The sequence below is a fragment of the Salmo salar genome, chromosome 10, assembly GCF_965601325.2.
Source record: "Salmo salar chromosome 10, fSalSal1, whole genome shotgun sequence".
NCBI classification, from domain to species: Eukaryota; Metazoa; Chordata; class Actinopteri; order Salmoniformes; family Salmonidae; genus Salmo; species Salmo salar.
This window is the reverse complement of record NC_138300.1, coordinates 67,443,614-67,464,811: the sequence shown is the minus strand read 5'-3', so window position 1 is coordinate 67,464,811 and position 21,198 is coordinate 67,443,614. Positions and strand designations below refer to the sequence as shown.

The 21,198-nt window shown below is 40.8% G+C and overlaps 1 protein-coding gene across 2 annotated transcripts in view; it reads right to left on the bottom strand.

Moving 5' to 3' along the window:
- Window positions 1-16,610, bottom strand: part of si:dkeyp-19e1.3 (uncharacterized) — a 131,052-nt gene extending 114,442 nt beyond the window's left edge. The window contains exon 1 of one of the 2 annotated variants that reach the window (XM_082957123.1): window positions 16,256-16,610. In XM_082957123.1, coding sequence (XP_082813249.1) covers window positions 16,256-16,271 — 16 coding nt within the window. In that variant the 5' untranslated portion in view covers window positions 16,272-16,610. Of the gene's footprint in view, window positions 1-9,729; window positions 9,952-16,255 lie in introns of those variants that run through there. The other variant, XM_045688026.2, reaches the window with a different exon arrangement.
- Between the last annotated feature and the right edge of the window lie 4,588 nt (window positions 16,611-21,198).

The following is a 21,198-nucleotide window of genomic DNA, read 5'->3' as shown; positions in this document are numbered from 1 at the left end:
TGGGCTACAAGACCATCGCCAAGCAGCTTGGTGAGAAGGTGACAACAGTTGGTGCGATTATTCGCAAATGGAAAACACAAAAGAACTGTGAATATCCCTCGGCCTGGGGCTCCATGCAAGATCTCACCTCGTGGAGTTGCAATGAACATGAGAACGGTGAGGAATCAGCCCAGAACTACACGGGAGGATCTTGTCAATTATCTCAAGGCAGCTGGAACCATAGTCACCAAGAAAACAATTGGTAACACACTACGCCGTGAAGGACTGAAATCCTGCAGCGCCGCAAGGTCCCCCTGCTCAAGAATACATATACATGCCCGTCTGAAGTTTGCCAATGAACATCTGAATGATTCAGAGGACAACTGGTGAAAGTGTTGTGGTCAGATGAGACCAAAATGGAGCTCTTTGGCATCAACTCAACTTGCCGTGTTTGGAGGAGGAGGAATGCTGCCTATGACCCCAAGAACACCATCTCCACCGTTAACCTCTTGGGGCTAGGTGGGACGCTAGCGTGCCACCTGTGGTGCACTCCATCAACAGCAGGTGCATTTCAAGAGCGGCAAATTTGAATCCAAATAAATGTCAAAATTCAAATTTTTCAAAAATACAACTATGTTACACCATTTGAAAGATAAACATCTCCTTAATCTAACCACGTTTTACGATTTCAAAAAGGTTTTACGGCGAAAGCATAAATTTAGAGTATGTTAGGACAGTACATTTACAAGAGTTGTGTGTAATGTTTTGTCAAGTCAAAGACAGGGTCACCAAAACCATAAAACCAGCTAAAATGATACACTAACCTTTTACAATCTCCATCAGATGACACTCCTAGGACATTATGTTAGACAATGCATGCATTTTTAGTTCTATCAAGTTCATATTTATATACAAAAACAGCGTTTTACTATGGCATTGATGTTGAGGAAATCGTTTCCCTCCAATAACCGGCAGTCAAGTCAGCGTCACAAATTAAATAATTAAAATTAGAAAACATTGGTAAAATATTATATTGTCATTTAAAGAATTATAGATTTACATCTTTTGAACGCAATCAACTTGCCAGATTTAAAAATAACCTTACTGGGAAATCACACTTTGCAATAATCTGAGCACTGTGCCCAGAAAAATACGCGTTGCGATACAGACTAGACGTCATGTTGGGGAGATCTAAAATCGAAAATACTATGTAAATAATCCATTACCTTTGATTCTCTTCATCAGATGTCACTTCCAGGTATCACAGGTCCATAACGAATGTAGTTTTGTTCAAAAAAGCTCATCATTTATGTCCAAAAATCTCCGTCTCGTTAGCACATGATGTAAGCCAGCCGGACTTCTCGTCATGAACGAGGGGAAAAAATATATTTCCGTTCGTTCAAACATGTCAAACGTTGTATAGCATAAATCATTAGGGCCTTTTTTAACCAGAACATGAATAATATTCAAGGTGGACGAATGCATAGCCTTTTATAACGTATTGGAACGAGGGTACCCAACATGAAGTAGCGCGCCAGGTGTCTAATGGGACATCACCGTTCCATGGCTCTTGTTCGGTCAGATCTCCCTCCAGAAGACTCAAAACACTTTGTAAAGGCTGGTGACATCTAGTGGAAGCAATAGGAAGTGCCAAAATATTCCTAAACCCCTGTGTTTTTCAATGGGATAGCTTTAAAGTCAATACAACACATCAGGTATCCACTTCCTGTCAGAAAATGTCTCAGGGTTTTGCCTGCCAAATGAGTTCTGTTATACTCACAGACACCATTCAAACAGTTTTGGAAACTTTAGAGTGTTTTCTATCCATATATAATAAGTATATGCATATTCTAGTTACTGGGTAGGATTAGTAACCAGATTAAATCGGGTACATTTTTTTTATCCAGACGTGCAAATGCTGCCCCCTAGACCCAACAGGTTAAACATTGAGGTGGAAACATTATGCTTTGGGGGTGTTTTTCTGCTAAGGGGACAGGACAACTTCACCACATCAAAAGGGACGATGTACCGTCAAATCTTGGGTGAGAACCTCAGCCAGGGCATTGAAAATGGGTCGTGGATGGGTATTCCAGCATAACAATGACAACACACGGCCAAGGCAACAAAGGAGTGGCTCAAGAAGAAGCACATTAAGGTCCTGGAATGACCTAGCCAGTCTCTAGACCTTAATCCCATAGAACATCTGTGAAGGGAGCTGAAGGTTCAAGTTGCCAAACGTCAGCCTCGAAACCTTAATGACTTGGAGAAGATCTGCAAAGATCCCTCCAAAATCCCTCCTGAGATGTGTGCAAACCTGGTGGCCAACTACAAGAAATGTCTGACCTCTGACTGCCAACAAGGGTTTTGCCACCAAATACTAATTCATGTTTTGCAGAGGGGTCAAATACTTATTTCCCTCATTAAAATGCACATCATTTTATAAAAATTTTCACATGCGTTTTTCTGGATTTTTTTGTTGTTATTCTGTCTCTCACTGTTCAAATAAACCTACCATTAAAATTATAGACTGATAATTTCTTTGTAAGTGGGCAAACGTACAAAATCAGCAGGGGATCAAATACTTCCCCCCCCCCCCCCCCACTGTGTGTGTGTGTGTGTGTGTGTGTGTGTGTATATATATATATATGAATCACATTGTTGCAGACAGGCCATGCGTAGCCAAACTTGAAACATTGTATCAACTAATAACTTAGGTTTAGCCTGAAGTGTGTGTTACCGAACTTGCAACTTTGAATAAAATATTAAGGATCCTCAGTTTCCCGTGCCAGTGAGCTCAGGACAGACACCGCTGTAGGCTATATGCGTAAGGGATAAGAAGCAGTGCTGGAATTGTGCAAGAGCTCAGCACCTCAAATGTTCTACTGCTTGAGCTCCTGTTCTGCTTATAGAATATTAGCTCAAAAGTATTGTGGAACTCCTGCACCTAAATATAAAACAGTACCAGCACCCAAAATGATAAAAAAGTAAATCAGTTAGGCCTATTTTATGATGTTTCCACTTGATCAGAGCATGACATTTTTCCCTTTCACAGAGGTTATCAAAAGGGAGAGAGCCAGAAAGACTTTTCAAATACATTGAGGAACTATTGAAATTCTCAATGGATGTAAAAACAGACTTAGTTTGCTTGCAGACAATGAGAACGGGAAGACTGGAATAATAATACTGAATGCATTAAAATAAGTTACCATAACCTAAGTAACAAACATTGTAGATTAGAAATTATAGTAATTAACTGTAAATATCCTACTGGTGATATGTAATGGGGAATTGATATACAGTGCCTTTGGAAAATATTCAGACCCCTTGACATTTTCCACAGTTACATTAGCCTTATTCTAAAATGGAATAAATAAAAATCCTCAGCAATCTACAAACAATACCCCATAATTACAAAGCGAAAACAGGTTGATTGTTTTGCAAATATATTAAAAACAAAAAAAATACCTTTATTCAGACCCTTTGCTATGAGACTCGAAATTGAGCTCAGGTGCATCCTGTTTCCATCCATGAGATGTTTCTGCAACTTCATTGGAGTCCACCTGTGGTAAATTCAATTGATTGGACATGATTTGGAAAAGTACACACACTTGTCTATATAAGGTCACACAATTGACAGTGCATGTCAGAGCAAAAACCAAGCCATGAGGTCGAAGGAATTGTCCGTAGTGCTCCGAGACAGCATTAAAGATCCCGAAGAATACAGTGGCCTCCATCATTCTTAAATAGAATAAGTTTGGAACCACCAAGACTATTCCAAGAGCTGGCTGCCCGGCCAAACTGAGCAATCGGAGGAGAAGGGCATTGGTCAGGGAGGTGACCAAGAACCCGATGGTCATTCTGACAGAGCTCTAGAGTTCCTCTGTGGAGATGGGAGAACCTTCCAGAAGGACACTCATCCTCTGCAGCACTCCATCAATCAGGCCTTTATTATAAAGTGACCAGACGGAAGCCTGCTTGGAGTTTGCCAAAAGGCACCTAAAGACTCAGACCATGAGAAACAAGACTCTCTGATCTGATGAAACCAAGATTGAACTCTTTGGCCTGAATGCCAAGTGTCATGTTTGGAGGAAACCTGGCACCATCCCTACAGTGAAGCATGGTGGTGGCAGTATCATGCTGTGGGGATGTTTTTCAGCAGCAGGGACTGGGAGACTAGTCAGGGTGAAGGGAAAGATGAACAGAGCAAAGAGCCTTAATGAAAACCTGCTCCAGAGCGCTCAGAACCTCAGACTGTGGCAAAGGTTCACCTTCCAACAGGACAACGACCCTAAGCACAACCAAGAAAATGCAGGAGTGGCTTCGGGACAAGTCTCTGATTGTCCTCGAGTTTCCCAGCCAGAGCCCGGACTTGAACTCGATCAAACATCTCTGGAGAGACCAGAAGATAGCTGTGCACTAACACTACCCATCCAACCTGACAGAGCTTGAGAGGATCTGCAGAGAAGAATGGGAGAATCTCCCCAAATACAGGTGTGCAAAGCTTGTAGCATCATACCCAAAAAGACTCGATGCAGTAATCACTGCCAAAGGTGCTTCAACCAAGTACTGAGTAAAGGGTCTGAATACTTATGTAAATGTGATATTTCAATTATAATTTTTTAACCCTGTTTTTGCTTTGTCATTGTGGGGTAGTGTGTGTAGATTGATGAGGGGAAAAAACAAATCTAATAAATTTTAGAATAAGGCTGTAACGTAACAAAATGTGGAAAAAGGCAAGGGGTCTGAATACTTTCCCGGAGGCACTGTACACTAACAATCAAACAAAATATTCACACAATGAAGTCACGAAACAATGAACGTGCACCAATTGGTGTGAGAGAGCACATTCTGGAGAGAGAAGTGCATGGTCAATCCGACGTCTACATTGGCCATGCAGCATTTACGGTAACATGGCCTCAGTAGAAGTCAGGGCATTCATACATATGAAGCATTGGCTTCAGAGCAGTGCAGAGCTGTCAAGGAAGTGAGCTTGTGTTGATACAGGATGTACTGCCCCCACCTACCGTCAACAAATCATGTCAATGTGGAGCTATACAGAGCCCCCCCGCATTGTTACAACTGTTGCGAGGCGCATGGCGATACGGTATGGAGCTCGATTTAGTTTCTGCATGCCTCTAGAGGCTCCACAATCTCCATATGGCACCTCCGACCACATTTTATGATTAAGCAAAAATTGGCTTTTAGTCTCCGCAATGGAATGGTTCACTGAGATGGGCGCAAATATATATATGCTACCGCTCGACTAAAACAATCTCGGTCGACCAACAGCCCAACGACCAAAGAATCAACCAGTCAACAAACTTGGGTCAGCCCTAGCATGCTGATGATTGCACACTACACATTAGCATCTAGCCAATGAGCTCACTGAGACTCATAGCAAGGAATTAGTCAGTGTCCGAATGGGTAATTAACAATAAACTGGTCTTAAATATATCTAAAATCAAAAGCACTGTAATTGGTTCAAAGCATTCTTTGACCTAGACCTCAACTGGAGTTGTGCATAAAGGGTGTTACCATTGAACAAGTTCACCTCCTAGGAGTAACATTAGATTGTCAATATGACTTGACTATAGCTGACTAAGTTCTTGTAAAGATGGGGAGAGGCATATACAAATATGTTCTTCATTTGACAAAGATCAACTGCACCAGTTGTTCAGGCTCTGATCCTGTTCAATCTTGATAACTATCCGGTTAAATGTCAAGTGCAGCAAAGAACGACCTAGCAAAGTTCCAGCTGGCTCAAAATAAAGCAGCGCACATTGCCCTTAACAGCACACATAAAACATCAACAAATGTACTTCTTCTCTTCTAGTCTTTTTAACCTCTCTGGGCTAGGTGGCACCAAATCGTCCCACCTACGTAACAGCCAGTGTAATCCCGTGGCGCGTTATTCAAAAACCTCAAAAATGCAAAATCTTAAATTTTTCAAACATATGACTATTTTACACCATTTTAAAGACAAGACTCTCGTTAATCTAACCACACTGTCCGATTTCAAAAAGGCTTTACAACGAAAGCAAAACATTAGATTATGTCAGCAGAGTACCCAGCCAGAAATAATCAGACACCAATTTTTCAAGCTAGCATATAATGTCACATAAACCCAAACCACAGCTAAATGCAGCACTAACCTTTGATGATCTTCATCAGATGACAACCCTAGGACATTATGTTATACAATACATGCATGTTTTGTTCAATCAAGTTCATATTTATATCAAAAACCAGCTTTTTACATTAGCATGTGACTAGCATGTGACTAGCATTCCCACCGAACACTGCCGGTGAATTTACTAAATTACTCACGATAAACGTTCACAAAAAGCATAACAATTGTTTTAAGAATTATAGATACAGAACTCCTCTATGCACTCGATATGTCCGATTTTAAAATAGCTTTTTGGTGAAAGCACATTTTGCAATATTCTAAGTACATAGCCCAGCCATCACGGGCTAGCTATTTAGACACCCGGCAAGTTTAGCCTTCACCAAAATCAGATTTACTATTACAAAAGTTTGATTACCTTTGTTGTCTTCGTCAGAATGCACTCCCAGGACTGCTACTTCAATAACAAATGTTGGTTTGGTCCAAAATAATCCATCGTTATATCCGAATAGCGGCGTTTTGTTCGTGCGTTCCAGAAACTATCCGAAATGGTAAATCAGGGTCGTGCGCATGGCGCATTTCGTGACAAAAAAATTCTAAATATTCCATTACCGTACCTCGAAGCATGTCAACTGCTGTTTAAAATCAATTTTTATGCAATTTATCTCGTAAAAAAGCGATAATATTCCGACCGGGAATCTCCTTTTCGGTAAACAGAGGAAAAAACACAAAGACGGGGGCGGCCAGTGCACGCGCCTAAGCCCACTGTCCCTTGATCGGCCACTTGAGAAAGGCGATAATGTGTTTCAGCCTGGGGCTGGAATGACGACATTCAGGTTTTTCCCGGGCTCTGAGAGCCTATTGGAGCCATGGGAAGTGTCACGTTACCGCAGAGATCCTAAATTTTGGAATGAGATGTCAAAGAAATACAATAAAGGGTCAGACAGGCCACTTCCTGTAAAGGAATCTCTCAGGTTTTGACCTGCCATTTGAGTTATGTTATACTCACAGACACCATTCAAACAGTTTTAGAAACTTTGGAGTGTTTTCTATCCAAAGCTAATAATTATATGCATATTCTAGTTTCTGGGCAGGAGTAATAATCAGATTAAATCGGGTACGTTTTTTATCCAGCCGTGAAAATACTGCCCCCTAGCCATAACAGGTTAACATACAGTAAGTTGACTGTGCCTTTAAACAGCTTGGAAAATTCCAGAAAATGTCATGGCTATAGAAGCTTCTGATAGGCTAATTGACATCATTTGAGTCAATTGAAGATGTAACTGTGGATGTATTTCCTCTGTACAAACAATAGTAAGCAAGTATAAACACTATGGACCACACAGCCATCATACTGTACTTTGGTGCGAAAAGTGCAAATCAATCCCAGAACAACAGCAAAGGACCTTGTGAAGATGCTGGAGGAAACCAGTACAAAAGTATCTATATCCAATAAAACGAGTCCTATATCGACAACCTGAAAGGCCGCTCCGCAAGGAAGAAGCCACTGCTCCAAAACCGCCATAAAAAAGCCAGACTACTGCACATGGGGACAAAGACCGTACTTTTTTGAGAAATGTCCTCCGATCTGACTAAACAAAAATAGAACTGTTTGGCCATAACAACCATCGTTATGTTTGGAGGAAAAAGGGGGAGATTTGCAAGCCGAAGAACACCCTCCCAACCGTAAAGCACAGGGGTGGCATCATCATGTTGTGGGGGTGTTTTGCTGCAGGAGGGACTGGTGCACTTCCATAAATAGATGGCATCATGAGGATGGAAAATTATGTGGATACATTGAAGCAACATCAAGACATCAGTCAAGAAGTTCAAACTTGGTCGCAAATGGGTCTTCCAAATGGACAATGACCCCAAACACACTTCCAAAGTTGTGGCAAAATGGCTTAAGGACAACAAAGTCAAGGTATTGGAGTGGCCATCACGAAGCCCTGACCTCAATCCTATAGAAAATTTGTGGGCAGAACTGAAAAAGCGTGTGCGAGCAAGGAGGCCTATAAACCTGACTCAGTTACACCAGCTCTGTCAGGAGGAATGGGCCAAAATTCACCCAACTTGTGGGAAGCTTGTGGATGGCTACCCGAAACGTTTGACCAAAGTTAAACAATTGAAAGGCAATGCTACCAAATACTAATTGAGTGCATGTAAACTTCTGACCCACTGGGAATGTGATGAGAAATAAAAGCTGAAATAAATCATTCTCTCTACTATTATTCTGACATTTCACATTCTTAAAATAAAGTGGTGATCCTAACTGACCTAAAACAGGGGATTTCTACTAGGATTAAATGCCAGGAATTGTGAGAAAAAAAAAAAGTTTAAATGTATTTGGCTAAGGTGTATGTAAACATCCGACTTCAACTGTATATATCCCACCAGACACGCCACGATGGGTTTCTTCACTGTACCCAAACCAAAAAACGGATTTAATGTGTTGCTCAGTTATGTATAGAGCCATGTCATTGTGATGTTACTAGGGTAAAAAGCAAGTTTAGCTTAATAAAACATATGTATCACAGCGCCTCCTCTTTCAAAAGTTAAAATGTAACTGTATAAGAATCTGTTCATATGAAGTGTAAATAGTATGTTGTCTCTTGGAGTCTTTCCAATAACTTATTGGCAATTTAAAATTATGCATTTTCTAAGATGTTCATTTTGTTGATGTCCTTGTCTATAACTGTTCTGTACTTTGTCATGTACAGTATTCGTACTATGTGGACCCAAGGAAAAGTAACTACATTAAACCAACTTCGTGGAGCCGAGAACAGGCATTGTGAGAATCTAGCTACATCTGTTCGCCCAAGGTCAATACTTAAAATAATTACTTAACGCCCACCTTGCAACTACAAAGTACAAACATAGGTACATGCCTTTTGTTTGCTCAAATCCGTACTTTCTCAATAAACGTTATTAATCAAATACAACCACGACTGTTCGCGCATTGCTGTTGCACTAAAATGGCAACTCAGCGCAAATACGCATGTGGCAACGTAATCTCAAAAAGGGAACAGGAGGTGGTGGTACTTGATTAACGTTTATTGAAAAATTATGGTTTTCAGCAAACAAAAAAAGGTTCGCAAGTACAGAGGATAAACATAGGTATAAGGTGGGCGTTTCATAATTTAAAATGTTTTAAAAGATTGTCCTTAGGCGAACCGATGTAGTCGGAGCTAGATTCCACAAAGCCTGGTAACGTTATCCGCTCCACGTAGTTGGTAAAGTTCATCAGAAACTTCCTTCACTCCATCCGGACGTCCGCTAACTAGCAACGTATTATGCCATCAAGACAAGACAATCAAGAGAGCTTAGTTGGACGAGAAACCACAAATAGCATGTTCTGCTCCAAAAAGAAAAACACTTCCTCAGTGACAAACAACGCTTTTGTTCTTTACATATCAACTCTAGCGTGACATAAATTAGATAGCTAATGAAATGAGGCTAGCTAGCAATGTCATTTTACTATCCACAATGCGAACATTCATAGCATCATTTGTCACAAAGGCAGAACACAAAGCCTCCTGACTGGCTGTCGCTCGCGCTACACAGCAGCGAGCTAATGTTAGCTAGCTAACCAACTCGATCAAACACGGGCACAAATACCGTACCTTTTTAGGGCGAGTCTCCTGCGCTGTCCAGTCAGTAAGAGAATCCTCTCTTCTCATTCTTTACTCGCTCATAAACTGTTGAGCCGAGATAGCTGTCACCCAGACAACTGCGATAGTTTGCTGAGTGCCCGAACGACTGCTGCTGTTCTCCCTCCCTCTCTTTCGAAAGATGCATTGCCACGAGCTTGCAGCTGTCTGGATGCCAGCAGTGACAGAATGGAGCACGCGCAGCAGCGGCTGGAGGCGCGCACGGGATGCAAATATGGCACGCACACGACAAGGTGTTTTAGGAAAGACACAAAATAGGTGAAAGGTTTTGTCTTCTGGGTTACTTCTAACGGTAACATAATTACTGAGGTGGATAAAATAGTACATGATACATGGTTAATGGTATTCACAAAATGCGTACGATAGAGCAATGATAAATGTGACGAGGACGGGGTGGTGTAGCTACAAAATATGAATTCCAATATGTCTTAATTCTAATGAGAATGTCCTTAAATCCGTAGAAAGTAAAGGTAAGACATATGTATCATATGTATCCATATAGCCTATATATCAATCACAATCTTTGAAATCTGAATAAGTCTGAAAAGCTTGTGTAACAATTTCTGGTATTGTTTCGCCCTCTACCGGGCGATTGAGTGCATGGCCCCTTCTAAAGCATTAAATCCTCTAATATTTTGTCAAGACCTGCATCCACCACTAGAGGAAGATGAGTGACAAGCTCGACCTTGTACAAACGAAAGAGAAAAAGGCTACAACTTTACCATACAAGCGCTTTGACACACAGAGCTGGGAAAAATATTACGGCACGCACTGCATTACGGCATGCTTCTACACCTGCATTGCTTGCTGTTTGGGGTTTTAGGCTGGGTTTCTGTACAGCACTTTGAGATATCAGCTGATGTAAGAAGGGCTATATAAATACATTTGATTTGATTTCATTTCATTTCATTACCCTACCAAATAATCATACTAAGTTAACCCAAGTAGCAGATACAACCAGAGTCTCCTCTTCTCTGTAACTGATGATGGTGAAGGTAACCCTTTGTCCCCCAGACAGGAACCGTTACTCCCGACCATGTGACCTGTCTAGGACATTCTACTGTTTTCTCAGGGGACCTAAAATCTTTCAGCTTTATTTCTGGGCTAGTAATACAAGTGAAAGTGAGAGTCAGTGTGTATAACATACAACAATTTCTAGTTATGGGTGAGACTAGATAAGAGACTAGATATAAACTGTTATATGTTATTATAGCGACGTGTCACATCTTGCATTGTTAGCCAAATTAACTTGAATGAATGAAGCCAATTCATCATCTCTGATTGCAGTCATAAAACTAAAAGCTTTAACAAGAGCAAGATATTGTTTTTCATTTGAAAACAGCATAACATTTTTTAAAGCAGAATATTTCATAGTTGGATGTTGAGTTAAGGTCGCTACATTACCCCCTTCCTTCGGGAGAACGTGCCCCCAAACTGGTCTATACCAAGTCCTCACACCTCTCAGATGGCCTCACAGACACCATCCCACTTCTGACACCAATGTAGTGAATTCAGGGGGTAGCCTGACCGAGACTCAAACCCAGGTCCAGCAGCTGTCAAGCCAACACCTTAACTGTTACGCCAAGGTCGCTGGGTGTTGAGTTAAGGTCGCTACACTATTATCAATCCAGCCTCAACTGCACCATCACTCGATACTTTTCTATCCCACTTCACTTACTCTACTACGCACACACTTCACTACCTCACCCCCATTTTTCTGTTGACAATGACTCCACAGATGCTGGACAGTTGAAAACACATCTCTACTGTAGTCTTCATGGGAAAAGGGCCACATCATTTATAACTGTAACTAGGTCACTCAGGAACATTCAACATTGTCTTGGTAACCAACTCCAGTGTATATTTGGCCTTGTGTTTTAGGTTATTGTCCTGCTGAAAGGTGAATTTATCTCCCAGTGTCTGTTGGAAAGCAGACTGAACCAGGTTTTCCTCTAGGATTTTGCCTGTGCTTAGCTCTATTCCATTTATTTTTATACTACCCAAAAAACTCCTTAGTCTTTGCCGACGGCAAGCATAACCATGAGCATGATTCAGCCACCACAATGCTTGAATATATGAAGAGTGGTACTGTGGATTTGCCCTGTGGATTTGTCCTTCAATTTTCTCCTATCACAGCCATAAAACTTGGCCTCATGGTGAAATCCCTAATCAGTTTCTTTCCTCTCCGGCAACTGAGTTAGGAAGGGCGCCTGTATCTTTGTAGTAACTGGGTGTATTGATACAACATCCAAAGTGTAATTAACACTCGGTGCGCCAGAATTCCATGGCTACTAGAATGGCCATGATGGTCAGTCTGACTGTTTATATTTCAATTGTAAATATTCCATAATATATAATAAAATAGTAAATTAATGCATTTGTTATGTTAAAATATGTCATAAGAAACCTTAGGACACAAAATGTAAATTGTAATCAGTCAGACATTTTATTGATATGCGCCAGATGCGCATAGACTGTAAATACTAAAATAAGACAATTTTGTATTTTCTGACTGTAAGAAAAAAATTGATGTGAAATTCATTTATTTTGTTTTGTTGTTTTAATGGTTTAAAAATACAAAAATGAAACATGGAACAAAACCGTTTCATGTCACTGTAACAACAGGTGTCAAATGTAAAATGAACATATAGTGCATTCGGAAAGTATTCAGACCCCTTGACTTTCCACATTTTGTTACGTTACAGCTTTATTATAAAACTGATTTTAAAAAAGAAATCTCATCAATCGACACACAACACCCCATAATGACAAAGCAAAAACAGGTTTTTAGAAATTCAGACCCTTTACTCAGTACTTTGTTGAAGCACCTTTGGCAGTGATTACAGCCTCAAGTCTTCTTGGGTAGGACGCTACAAGCTTGGCACAGCTGTATTTGGGGAGTTTCTCCCATTCCTCTCCACAGATCCTCTCAAGCTCTGTCAGGTTCACTCCTGCGTAGTTTTGGCTGTTTGCTTAGGGTCGTTGTCCTGTTGGAAGGTAAACCTTCGCCTCAGTCTGAGGACCTGAGCGCTCTGGAGCAGAGTTCAATCTTGGTTTCATCAGACCCCAGAATCTTGCTTCTCATGGTCTGAGAGTCCGTTAGGTGCCTTTTGGCAAACTCCAAGCGGGCTGTGCCTTTTACTGGCCACTCTAGAATAAAGGCCTGATTGGTAGAGTTCCGTAGAGATGGTTGTCCTTCTGGAAGGTTCTCCCATCTCCAAAGAGGAACTCTAAAGCTCTGTCAGAGTGACCAGTGGGTTCTTGGTCACCTCCCTGACCAAGGCCCTTCTCCTCCGATTGCTCAGTTTGGCTGGGCGGCCAGCTCTAGGAAGAGTCTTGGTTGTTCCAAACTTCTTCCATTTAAGAATGATGGAGGCCACTGTGTTCTTGGGGACCTTCAATGCTGCAGAATTATGTTGGTACCCTTCCCCAGATCTGTGCCTCGACACAATCCTGTCTTTGAGCTCTATGGACCATTCCTTTGACCTCATGGCTTGATTTTTGCTCTGACATGTACTGTCAACTCTGGGACCTTATATAGACACATGTGTACCTTTCCAAGTCATGTCCAATCAGTTGAATTTACCACAGGTGAACTCCAATCAAGTCGTAGAAACATCTCAAAGATGATCAATGGATCAACGGAAACAGGATGCACTTGAGCTAAATCAGACCCTTTGCTATGAGTCTTATAGCAAAGGGTCTGAATACTTATGTAAATAAGGTATTTCTGTTTTTTTTTCTTTGTATAAATTTGCAAAAATTGTTTTTGCTTCGTAAATATGGGGTAGATTGCTAAGTTTAAAAAAAAAATTCTGTCCATTTAAAATAAGGCTGTATGGTAACAGAATTTGGGTAAAGTCAAAGGGTCTGAATACTTTCCGAAGGCAAATGTACATGGATAATTTCCATAGCGGTCACCAGGGATAAAAAATATAATTAATTAAAATGCTCCAAATTAGCTGAAATATGAAGCAATCATAGCAATACAAGTCAGTAGAACAAAATGAACATTCTTTTTTTTTTAATATATGTTGGGTTCATACACATTTGAACTGGATGGCTAATTATTGGCCAAACCTTGTGCATGCAATACGCCCTGGCTTATGTCGTTTAGTCTCTATAGTCTACTCACAGTTAACATAAGTAATCACTATCTTCCTTGTACATTTTCCACACACAACTTTCTGGCAAGTGTTTCAAGTCTTGTGTGTTTTGTTCTGTTTCCGATGCTTGCGCACTTGGCACTGCCTCCGCTTCTACTCTGGTCGTGTATCCTTGGGATGCTGCAGACGTGGACCTTGGGCACAACTTTCCCAGCCATGTGGTGTGCTCAGAACTCTTTTGCTAGTTGAAGCATATACAGTTGAAGTCGGAAGTTTACGTACACTTAGGTTGGAGTCATTAAAACTCGTTTTTCAACCACTCCACACATTTTTTGTTAACAAACTATAGTTTTGGCAAGTCGGTTAGGACATCTACTTTGTGCAAGACACAAGTAATTATTGCAACAATTGTTTACTGACAGATTATTTCACTTATAATTCACTGTATCACAATTCCAGTGGGTCAGAAGTTTACATACACTAAGTTGACGGTGCCTTTAACCTGTTATGGCTAGGGGGCAGTATTTTCACGGACGGATAAAAAAACGTACCCGATTTAATCTGATTAGTACTCCTGCCCAGAAACTAGAATAGCCATATAATTATTAGCTTTGGATAGAAAACACTCCAAAGTTTGTAAAACTGTTTGAATGGTGTCTGTGAGTATAACAGAACTCATTTGGCAGGCCAAAACCTGAGAAGATTCTGTACAGGAAGTACCCTGTCTGACCATTTCTTGGCCTTGTTGATTATCTCTATCTATTACAGGGGATCTCTGCTCTTACGTGACACTTTCTACGGCTCACATGGACTCTCAGAAGGCGGCAAAATGCTGAATCGTGGCTTTGCAGGCTCTGGCTGAAACAAAGTAGCGCGTTTGGATAGTGGCTGGTTACAGTACTGTGAGACTCAGGCTCGTGCCCGCGTCGACCGAAAGCTTTGTTTTCTTTCCTCTGTTTAGCTAAACGGAGATTCCCGGTCGGAATATTCTCGCTTTTTTACGAGAAAAATGGCATAAAAATGGATTTTAAACAGCGGTTGACATGCTTCGAAGTACGGTAATGGAATATTTAGAAATCTTTTGTCACGAATTGCTCCATGCTCGCGACCCTGATTTACCATTTCGGATACTGTCTTGGAACGCACGAACAAAACGCCGCAATTTGGATATAACGATGGATTATTTTGGACCAAACCAACATTTGTTATTGAAGTAGCAGTCCTGGGAGTGCATTCTGACGAAGACAACAAAGGTAATGAAACTTTTGTAATTGTAAATCGGAGTTTGATCAGGGCTAAACTTGGTCGGTGTCTAAATGGCTAGCCGTGATGGCTGGGCTATCTACTGAGAATATTGCAAAATGTGCTTTCACCGAAAAGCTATTTTAAAATCGGACATATCGAGTGCATAGAGGAGTTCTGTATCTATAATTCTTAAAATAATTGTTATGTTTTTTGTGAACGTTTATCGTGAGTAATTTAGTAAATTCACCGGATGTTTGCGGGGGGTATGCTAGTTCTGAACGTCACATGCTAATGTAAAAAAGTTGGTTTTTGATATAAATATGAACTTGATTGAACAAAACATGCATGCATTGTGTAACATAATGTCCTAGGGTTGTCATTTGATGAAGATCATCAAAGGTTAGTGCTGCATTTAGCTGTGGTTTTGTTTTTTGTGACATTATATGCTAGCCTGTTGGGGCTACAGGTTAGCAATGAACCCCGAGCCGGGATTGCTAACAAGGCTGGAAATTCAAAACATCAAAAATCTAATAATTTCAATTTCTCAATCAATCAACTATTTTACACAATTTAAATGATAAACATCTCCTTAATCTAACCACATTGTTCGATTTTCAAAGAGGCTTTACGGCAAAAGCATAAAGTTAGATTATGTTAGGACAGTACATAGCCACAAAAGTACAAACATCCATTTTCAATTCAAGGTCAGGCATCACCAAAAGCAGAAACCAGCTTGAATTATGCACTAACTTTTGTCAATCTCCATCAGATGACACTCCTAGGACATTATGTTATACAATACATGCATTTTTTGTTCCATCAAGTTCATATTTATATCCAAAAACAGCATTTTACAGTAGCGTGAAATTCAGATTTTTTTCTTCTCTGAAATGCTTCCGGTGAACATAACAAAATTACTATTCGAAAACATTGGTAAATTATAATATTGTCATTCAAAGAATAATATATTATCATCTCGTAATTGCTACCGAATGGCCAGATCTCAAAATAACTTTACTGGGAAATCACATTTTGCAATAAACGGGGTGCTATGCTAAGAACAACAGGCTATGCTATACAGTTAGCATCATCTAAAATCGATAATAACATTGTAAATACCCCCTTACCTTTGATTATCTCCATCAGAAGGCAGGATCCCAGGTCCGGAAGGCATTCCAGGTCCGGAACAAATGTGGTTTCTTTTGACAAAGTTCATAATTTATGTCCAAATAACACCAAGTACTTAGCGTTCATTATGCTCCCACAAAACGTGGTGTGGGGCTGGTAAAATCACGGCGAAAAGCTAAAAAAACCTAGTAAATAATCTATTTATGTTCGTTCAAACATGTCAAATGTTGTTTAGCATTAATCTTTTGGTCCATTTTTAACGTTAAACATCAGTAATATTTTCACACAACCTATCCTATGTCTAGATAAAAAATGATGACAAACTCACGTCTCTCAGATTTATGCGCAGGCGCAAAAAAATGAAGTGATGACATGTCAACTTCCTTGGATTCTAATTTGCTCTCTGTTTATCATAGACGCTTCAAACAACTTTATAAAGATCGTTGACATCTAGTGGAAGCCGTAGGTGTTGCGAAATGAATCCTTTCTCACTATGGTATCTATAAAACAATGACACTAAATAGTACAGTCACAAAATCCACATTTTTTTTTTATCTATTTTTCACAGGTTTTTGCCTGCAATATGAGTTTTGTTATACTTACAGACACCATTCAAACTGTTTTAGAAAATTCAGAGTGTTTTCTATCCGAATGTGTTAATAATATGCATATCCTAGCTTCTGAGTTGGTGTAGGAGGCAGTTAAAAATGGGCACATATTTTTTTCAAAATGTCTCAATACTGCCCCCGAGCCCCAACAGGCTAGCTTGAAAAATGGGTGTCTGATTATTTCTGGCTGGTTACTCTGCTGACATAATCTAATGTTTTGCTTTCGTTGTAAAGCCTTTTTGAAATCGGACAGTGTGGTTAGATTAACGAGAGTCTTGTCTTTAAAATGCTGTAAAATAGTCATATGTTTGAAAAATTGAAGTTTTCGGATTTGAGAGGAATTTGTATTTCGCGCCACGCCCATCATTGGATATTGGAGCAGGTGTTCCGCTAGCGGAACGTCTAGATGTAAGAGGTTAAACAGCTTGGAAAATTCCAGAAAATTATGTCATGGATTTAGAAGCTTCCGATAGGCTAATTGACATCATTTGAGTCAATTGGAAGTGTACCTGTGGATGTACTTCAAGGCCTACCTTCAAACTCAGTGCCTCTTTACTTGACATCATGGGAAAATCAAAAGAAATCAGCCAAGACCTCAGAAAGAAAATTGCAAACCTCGACAAGTCTGGGACATCCTTGGGAGCAATTTCCAAACGCCTGAAGGTACCACGTTCATCTGTACAAACAATAGTGCGCAAGTATAAACACCATGGGATCACGCAGCCGTCATACCGCTCAGGAAGGAGACACGTTCTGTCTCCTAGAGATGAACGAACTCTGGAATAAATCATTCAGGAGCCTGACAAGCCGGCTGAGGTGCGGGGAGCCCGACGAGTGGGAGCCCAACGAGCCGGCTGAGGCGTGGGAGCCTGACGAGCCAACCGGGGCTTGTGAGCCTCTCGAGGCAGCTGAGGCATCCCCGGTTGCTTTGGCAGTTGCACCCAGACCATACATCACCAACAAAAATGAAAAACTCCCTGATGCTTCAAATTGTTGAGTCAGTGTTCTGTAAGGACAGAAGCTGGGAGATGAGAAGCAAGTACAGGGATTTAAAATGTAATGAATAAACAGACAGGAAACAAAACACGAACAGCAACTGGACAAGGAACACATAACAACATTAATGCTGACTTGGGAAATAAACTGAGGAAGTAACAGATATAGGGGAGGTAATTAATAACGTGATGGAGTCCAGGTGAGTCCGATGAAGCGCTGATTCGCGTAACGATGGTGATAAGTGTGCGTAACGATAAGCCTTCCCCAATTACTGTCTCTCAGGTGGCGGTGGATTTGGCAGGACAGGATCTATACAAATATATATAATGTTAGCCTATTTGTAAAAAAAAATCACCAGACAACCAAGTATGCTAATGTAACCGATGTGAAATGACTAGCTAGTTAGCGGTGGTGCGCGCTAATAGCGTTTCAATCGGTGACGTCACTCTGAGACCTGAAGTAGTTGTTTCCCTTGTTCTGCAAGAGCTGGGGCTTTTGTGGCGCGATGGGTAACGATGCTTCGTGGGTGACTGTTGTTGATGTGTGCAGAGGGTTCCTGGTTCAAGCCCAGGTTGGGGTAAGGAGAGGGACGGAAGCTAAACTGTTACATTGATGCTGTTGACCCGGATCACTGGTTGCTGTGGAAAAGGACAAGGTCAAAAGGGGGGGGGGTGTGTAATCGATGTGAAATGGCTAGTTAGTTAGCGGTGGTGCGTGTTTCAATTGGGTGACGTCACTCGCTCTGAGACCTGAAGTAGTTGTTCCGCGATGGGTAACGATGCTTCGAGGGTGACTGTTGTCTGTGTGCAGAGGGTCCCTGGTTCAAGCCCAGGTTGGGGCGAGGAGAGGGACGGAAGCTAAACTGTTACACTAACGTAGAATAATAATAAAAGACATGACACTGAAATACAAAGACAACAACCCACAAATTGCCTACCTGGTAGGCCTACAGGTGTTGGCGGTGTGGGCGCTGTGGGGATGGCAATGGTTGTGGATTCGGCACTGTTGAAATGATAATAGCCAAAATAGTTTATTTCATTTTATGAAATACAATGTGAAGCAAGGCTAATCTTCCGTTCATACACAACAATAGCGATATTGCGAAACATCTTAATTGGCTTGCATACACGATACAGGCCAACATGATTAAGCTAATAATAATAGCCTAATAATAAAAACAATTAGGCCTACAACCATTGTAGCCTATAATAGTCTAATGCCAGCAATAGGCTAATTGTAGACAGTCATAGCAGTGACAGGAAAGCAACGATGATAGTAATAATATTCTCATAATAATAATAATAATAATAACAACATTTGGCTAATAATATAAATGAAAATAATGACAATATTATTTTATTCTGCTGCAGTTTTTATTTTATTCATCTAAGTTAGGCGTAGGCCTATATGGCTTGTAGGCCATTGGTAAACGCTTTTCGTGTAAACAAGATTGCTGTAAGTCAGACCAACAATTGAGGATCTCTAGGCCTAGGCAAAAAAGCTGAAAAAGAGACAAGGCCTACCTGGAAAATCAGCTGATGCGGAGGCCTGATCTGGACCAACAGGGTTTGAAGTGGACGTGCCCAAACACATTATTTTGCACTGGAGCATCTCTGTATCACTGTCAGAGTCAGGGTCATCAGAAGAGCTCTCGCACACCCATGAGACATCCCTCCCTGCATCAGATGCAATGCCTCCACCAGAGATTCAAATCAAATCAAAACATATTTGTCACATGCGCCAAATACAACAGGTGTAGACCTTAGAGTGAAATGCTTACTTACAAGCCCTTAACCAAAAATGCAGCTTAAGAAAAATACACACTAAAAAATTAAAATAAAAGTAAAAAATAATTAAGAGCAGTAGTAAAATATCAACAGCGAGGCTATAAACAGGGGGTACCGGTACAGAGTCAATGTGCGGGGGCACCGGTTAGTCGAGGTAATTGAGGTAATATGTACATGTGGGCAGAGTTATTAAAGTGACTATGCACAGATGATAACAACAGAGAGTAGCAGCGGTGTAAAATGGGGGGGGGGGGGGGGGGGGTCAATGCAAATAGTCTGTGTAGCCATTTGATTTGATGTTCAGTAGTCTTATGGCTTGGAAGCTGTTTAGAAGCCTCTTGGACCTCGGTACCGCTTGCCATGCGAAGCAGAGAGAACAGTCTATGACTAGGGTGGCTGGAGTCTTTGACAATTTTTAGGACCTTCCTCTGACACCACCTGGTATAGAGGTCCTGGATGGCTGGAAGCTTGGCCCCAGTGTCACTTCCTGACCAGTAATAGGGGTTATTTGTATTGTAGTTTGGTCAGGACGTGGCAGGGGGTATTTGTTTTATGTGGTTCGGGGTGGTGGTTTGTTTAGAAGGGTGTTTGATTTATTATTTCCGGGTTTTGGGTTATGTTCTATGTTTTTTGTATTTCTATGTTCTCTCTAGTTTAGTATTTCTATGTCTAGGTAATTGGGTGTTGGGCTCTCAATTGGCCTCTGATTGAGAGTCCTATATATAGGTATGTGTTTTGTTTGTGTTTTGTGGGAGATTGTTTCTGTTATTCGTCGTTGTTTCTTTTTGTGTACGTGTTTATTTTTGGTTCACCTTCTTTGCCAACTAAATAAAAAAGAAGATGAGTGCACATTTCCCCGCTGCGTCTTGGTCCGCTTTATCCGACGACAAACGTTACACCCAGTGATGTACTAGACCGTACGCACCACCCTCTGTTTGCCATACCAGGCAGTGATGCAACCAGTCAGGATGCTTTTGATGGTGTAGCTGTAGAACCTTTTGAGGATCTGTGGACTCATGCCAAATATTTTCAGTCTCCTGAGTGGGAATAGGTTTTGTCATGTCTTCTTCAAGACTGTCTTGGAGCAGCCTGGTGACCTAGGGGCCGGATAGGGAGAATACGTGACAATCATGGAAAAGAAAAGACCTGTCTATTTGTGAAGAAATCACGTTGATTTACTCTTTAGTCATAGACCTTGCCTACACATAGCAACATGTTTTTAAAATTATATGAGCAAAAAATATTCCATTTTATTTGGAATGGCAAGCCAAATTAAACAGGCCTACAGTGAGGGAAAAAAGTATTTGATCCCCTGCTGATTTTGTACGTTTGCCCACTGACAAAGAAATGATCAGACTATAATTTTAATGGTAGGTTTATTTGAACAGTGAGACAGAATAACAACAAAAAAATCCAGAAAAACGCATGTCAAGAATTTTATAAATAGATTTGCATTTTAATGAGGGAAATAAGTATTTGACCCCCTCTGCAAAACATGACTTAGTACTTGGTGGCAAAACCCTTGTTGGCAATCACAGAGGTCAGACGTTT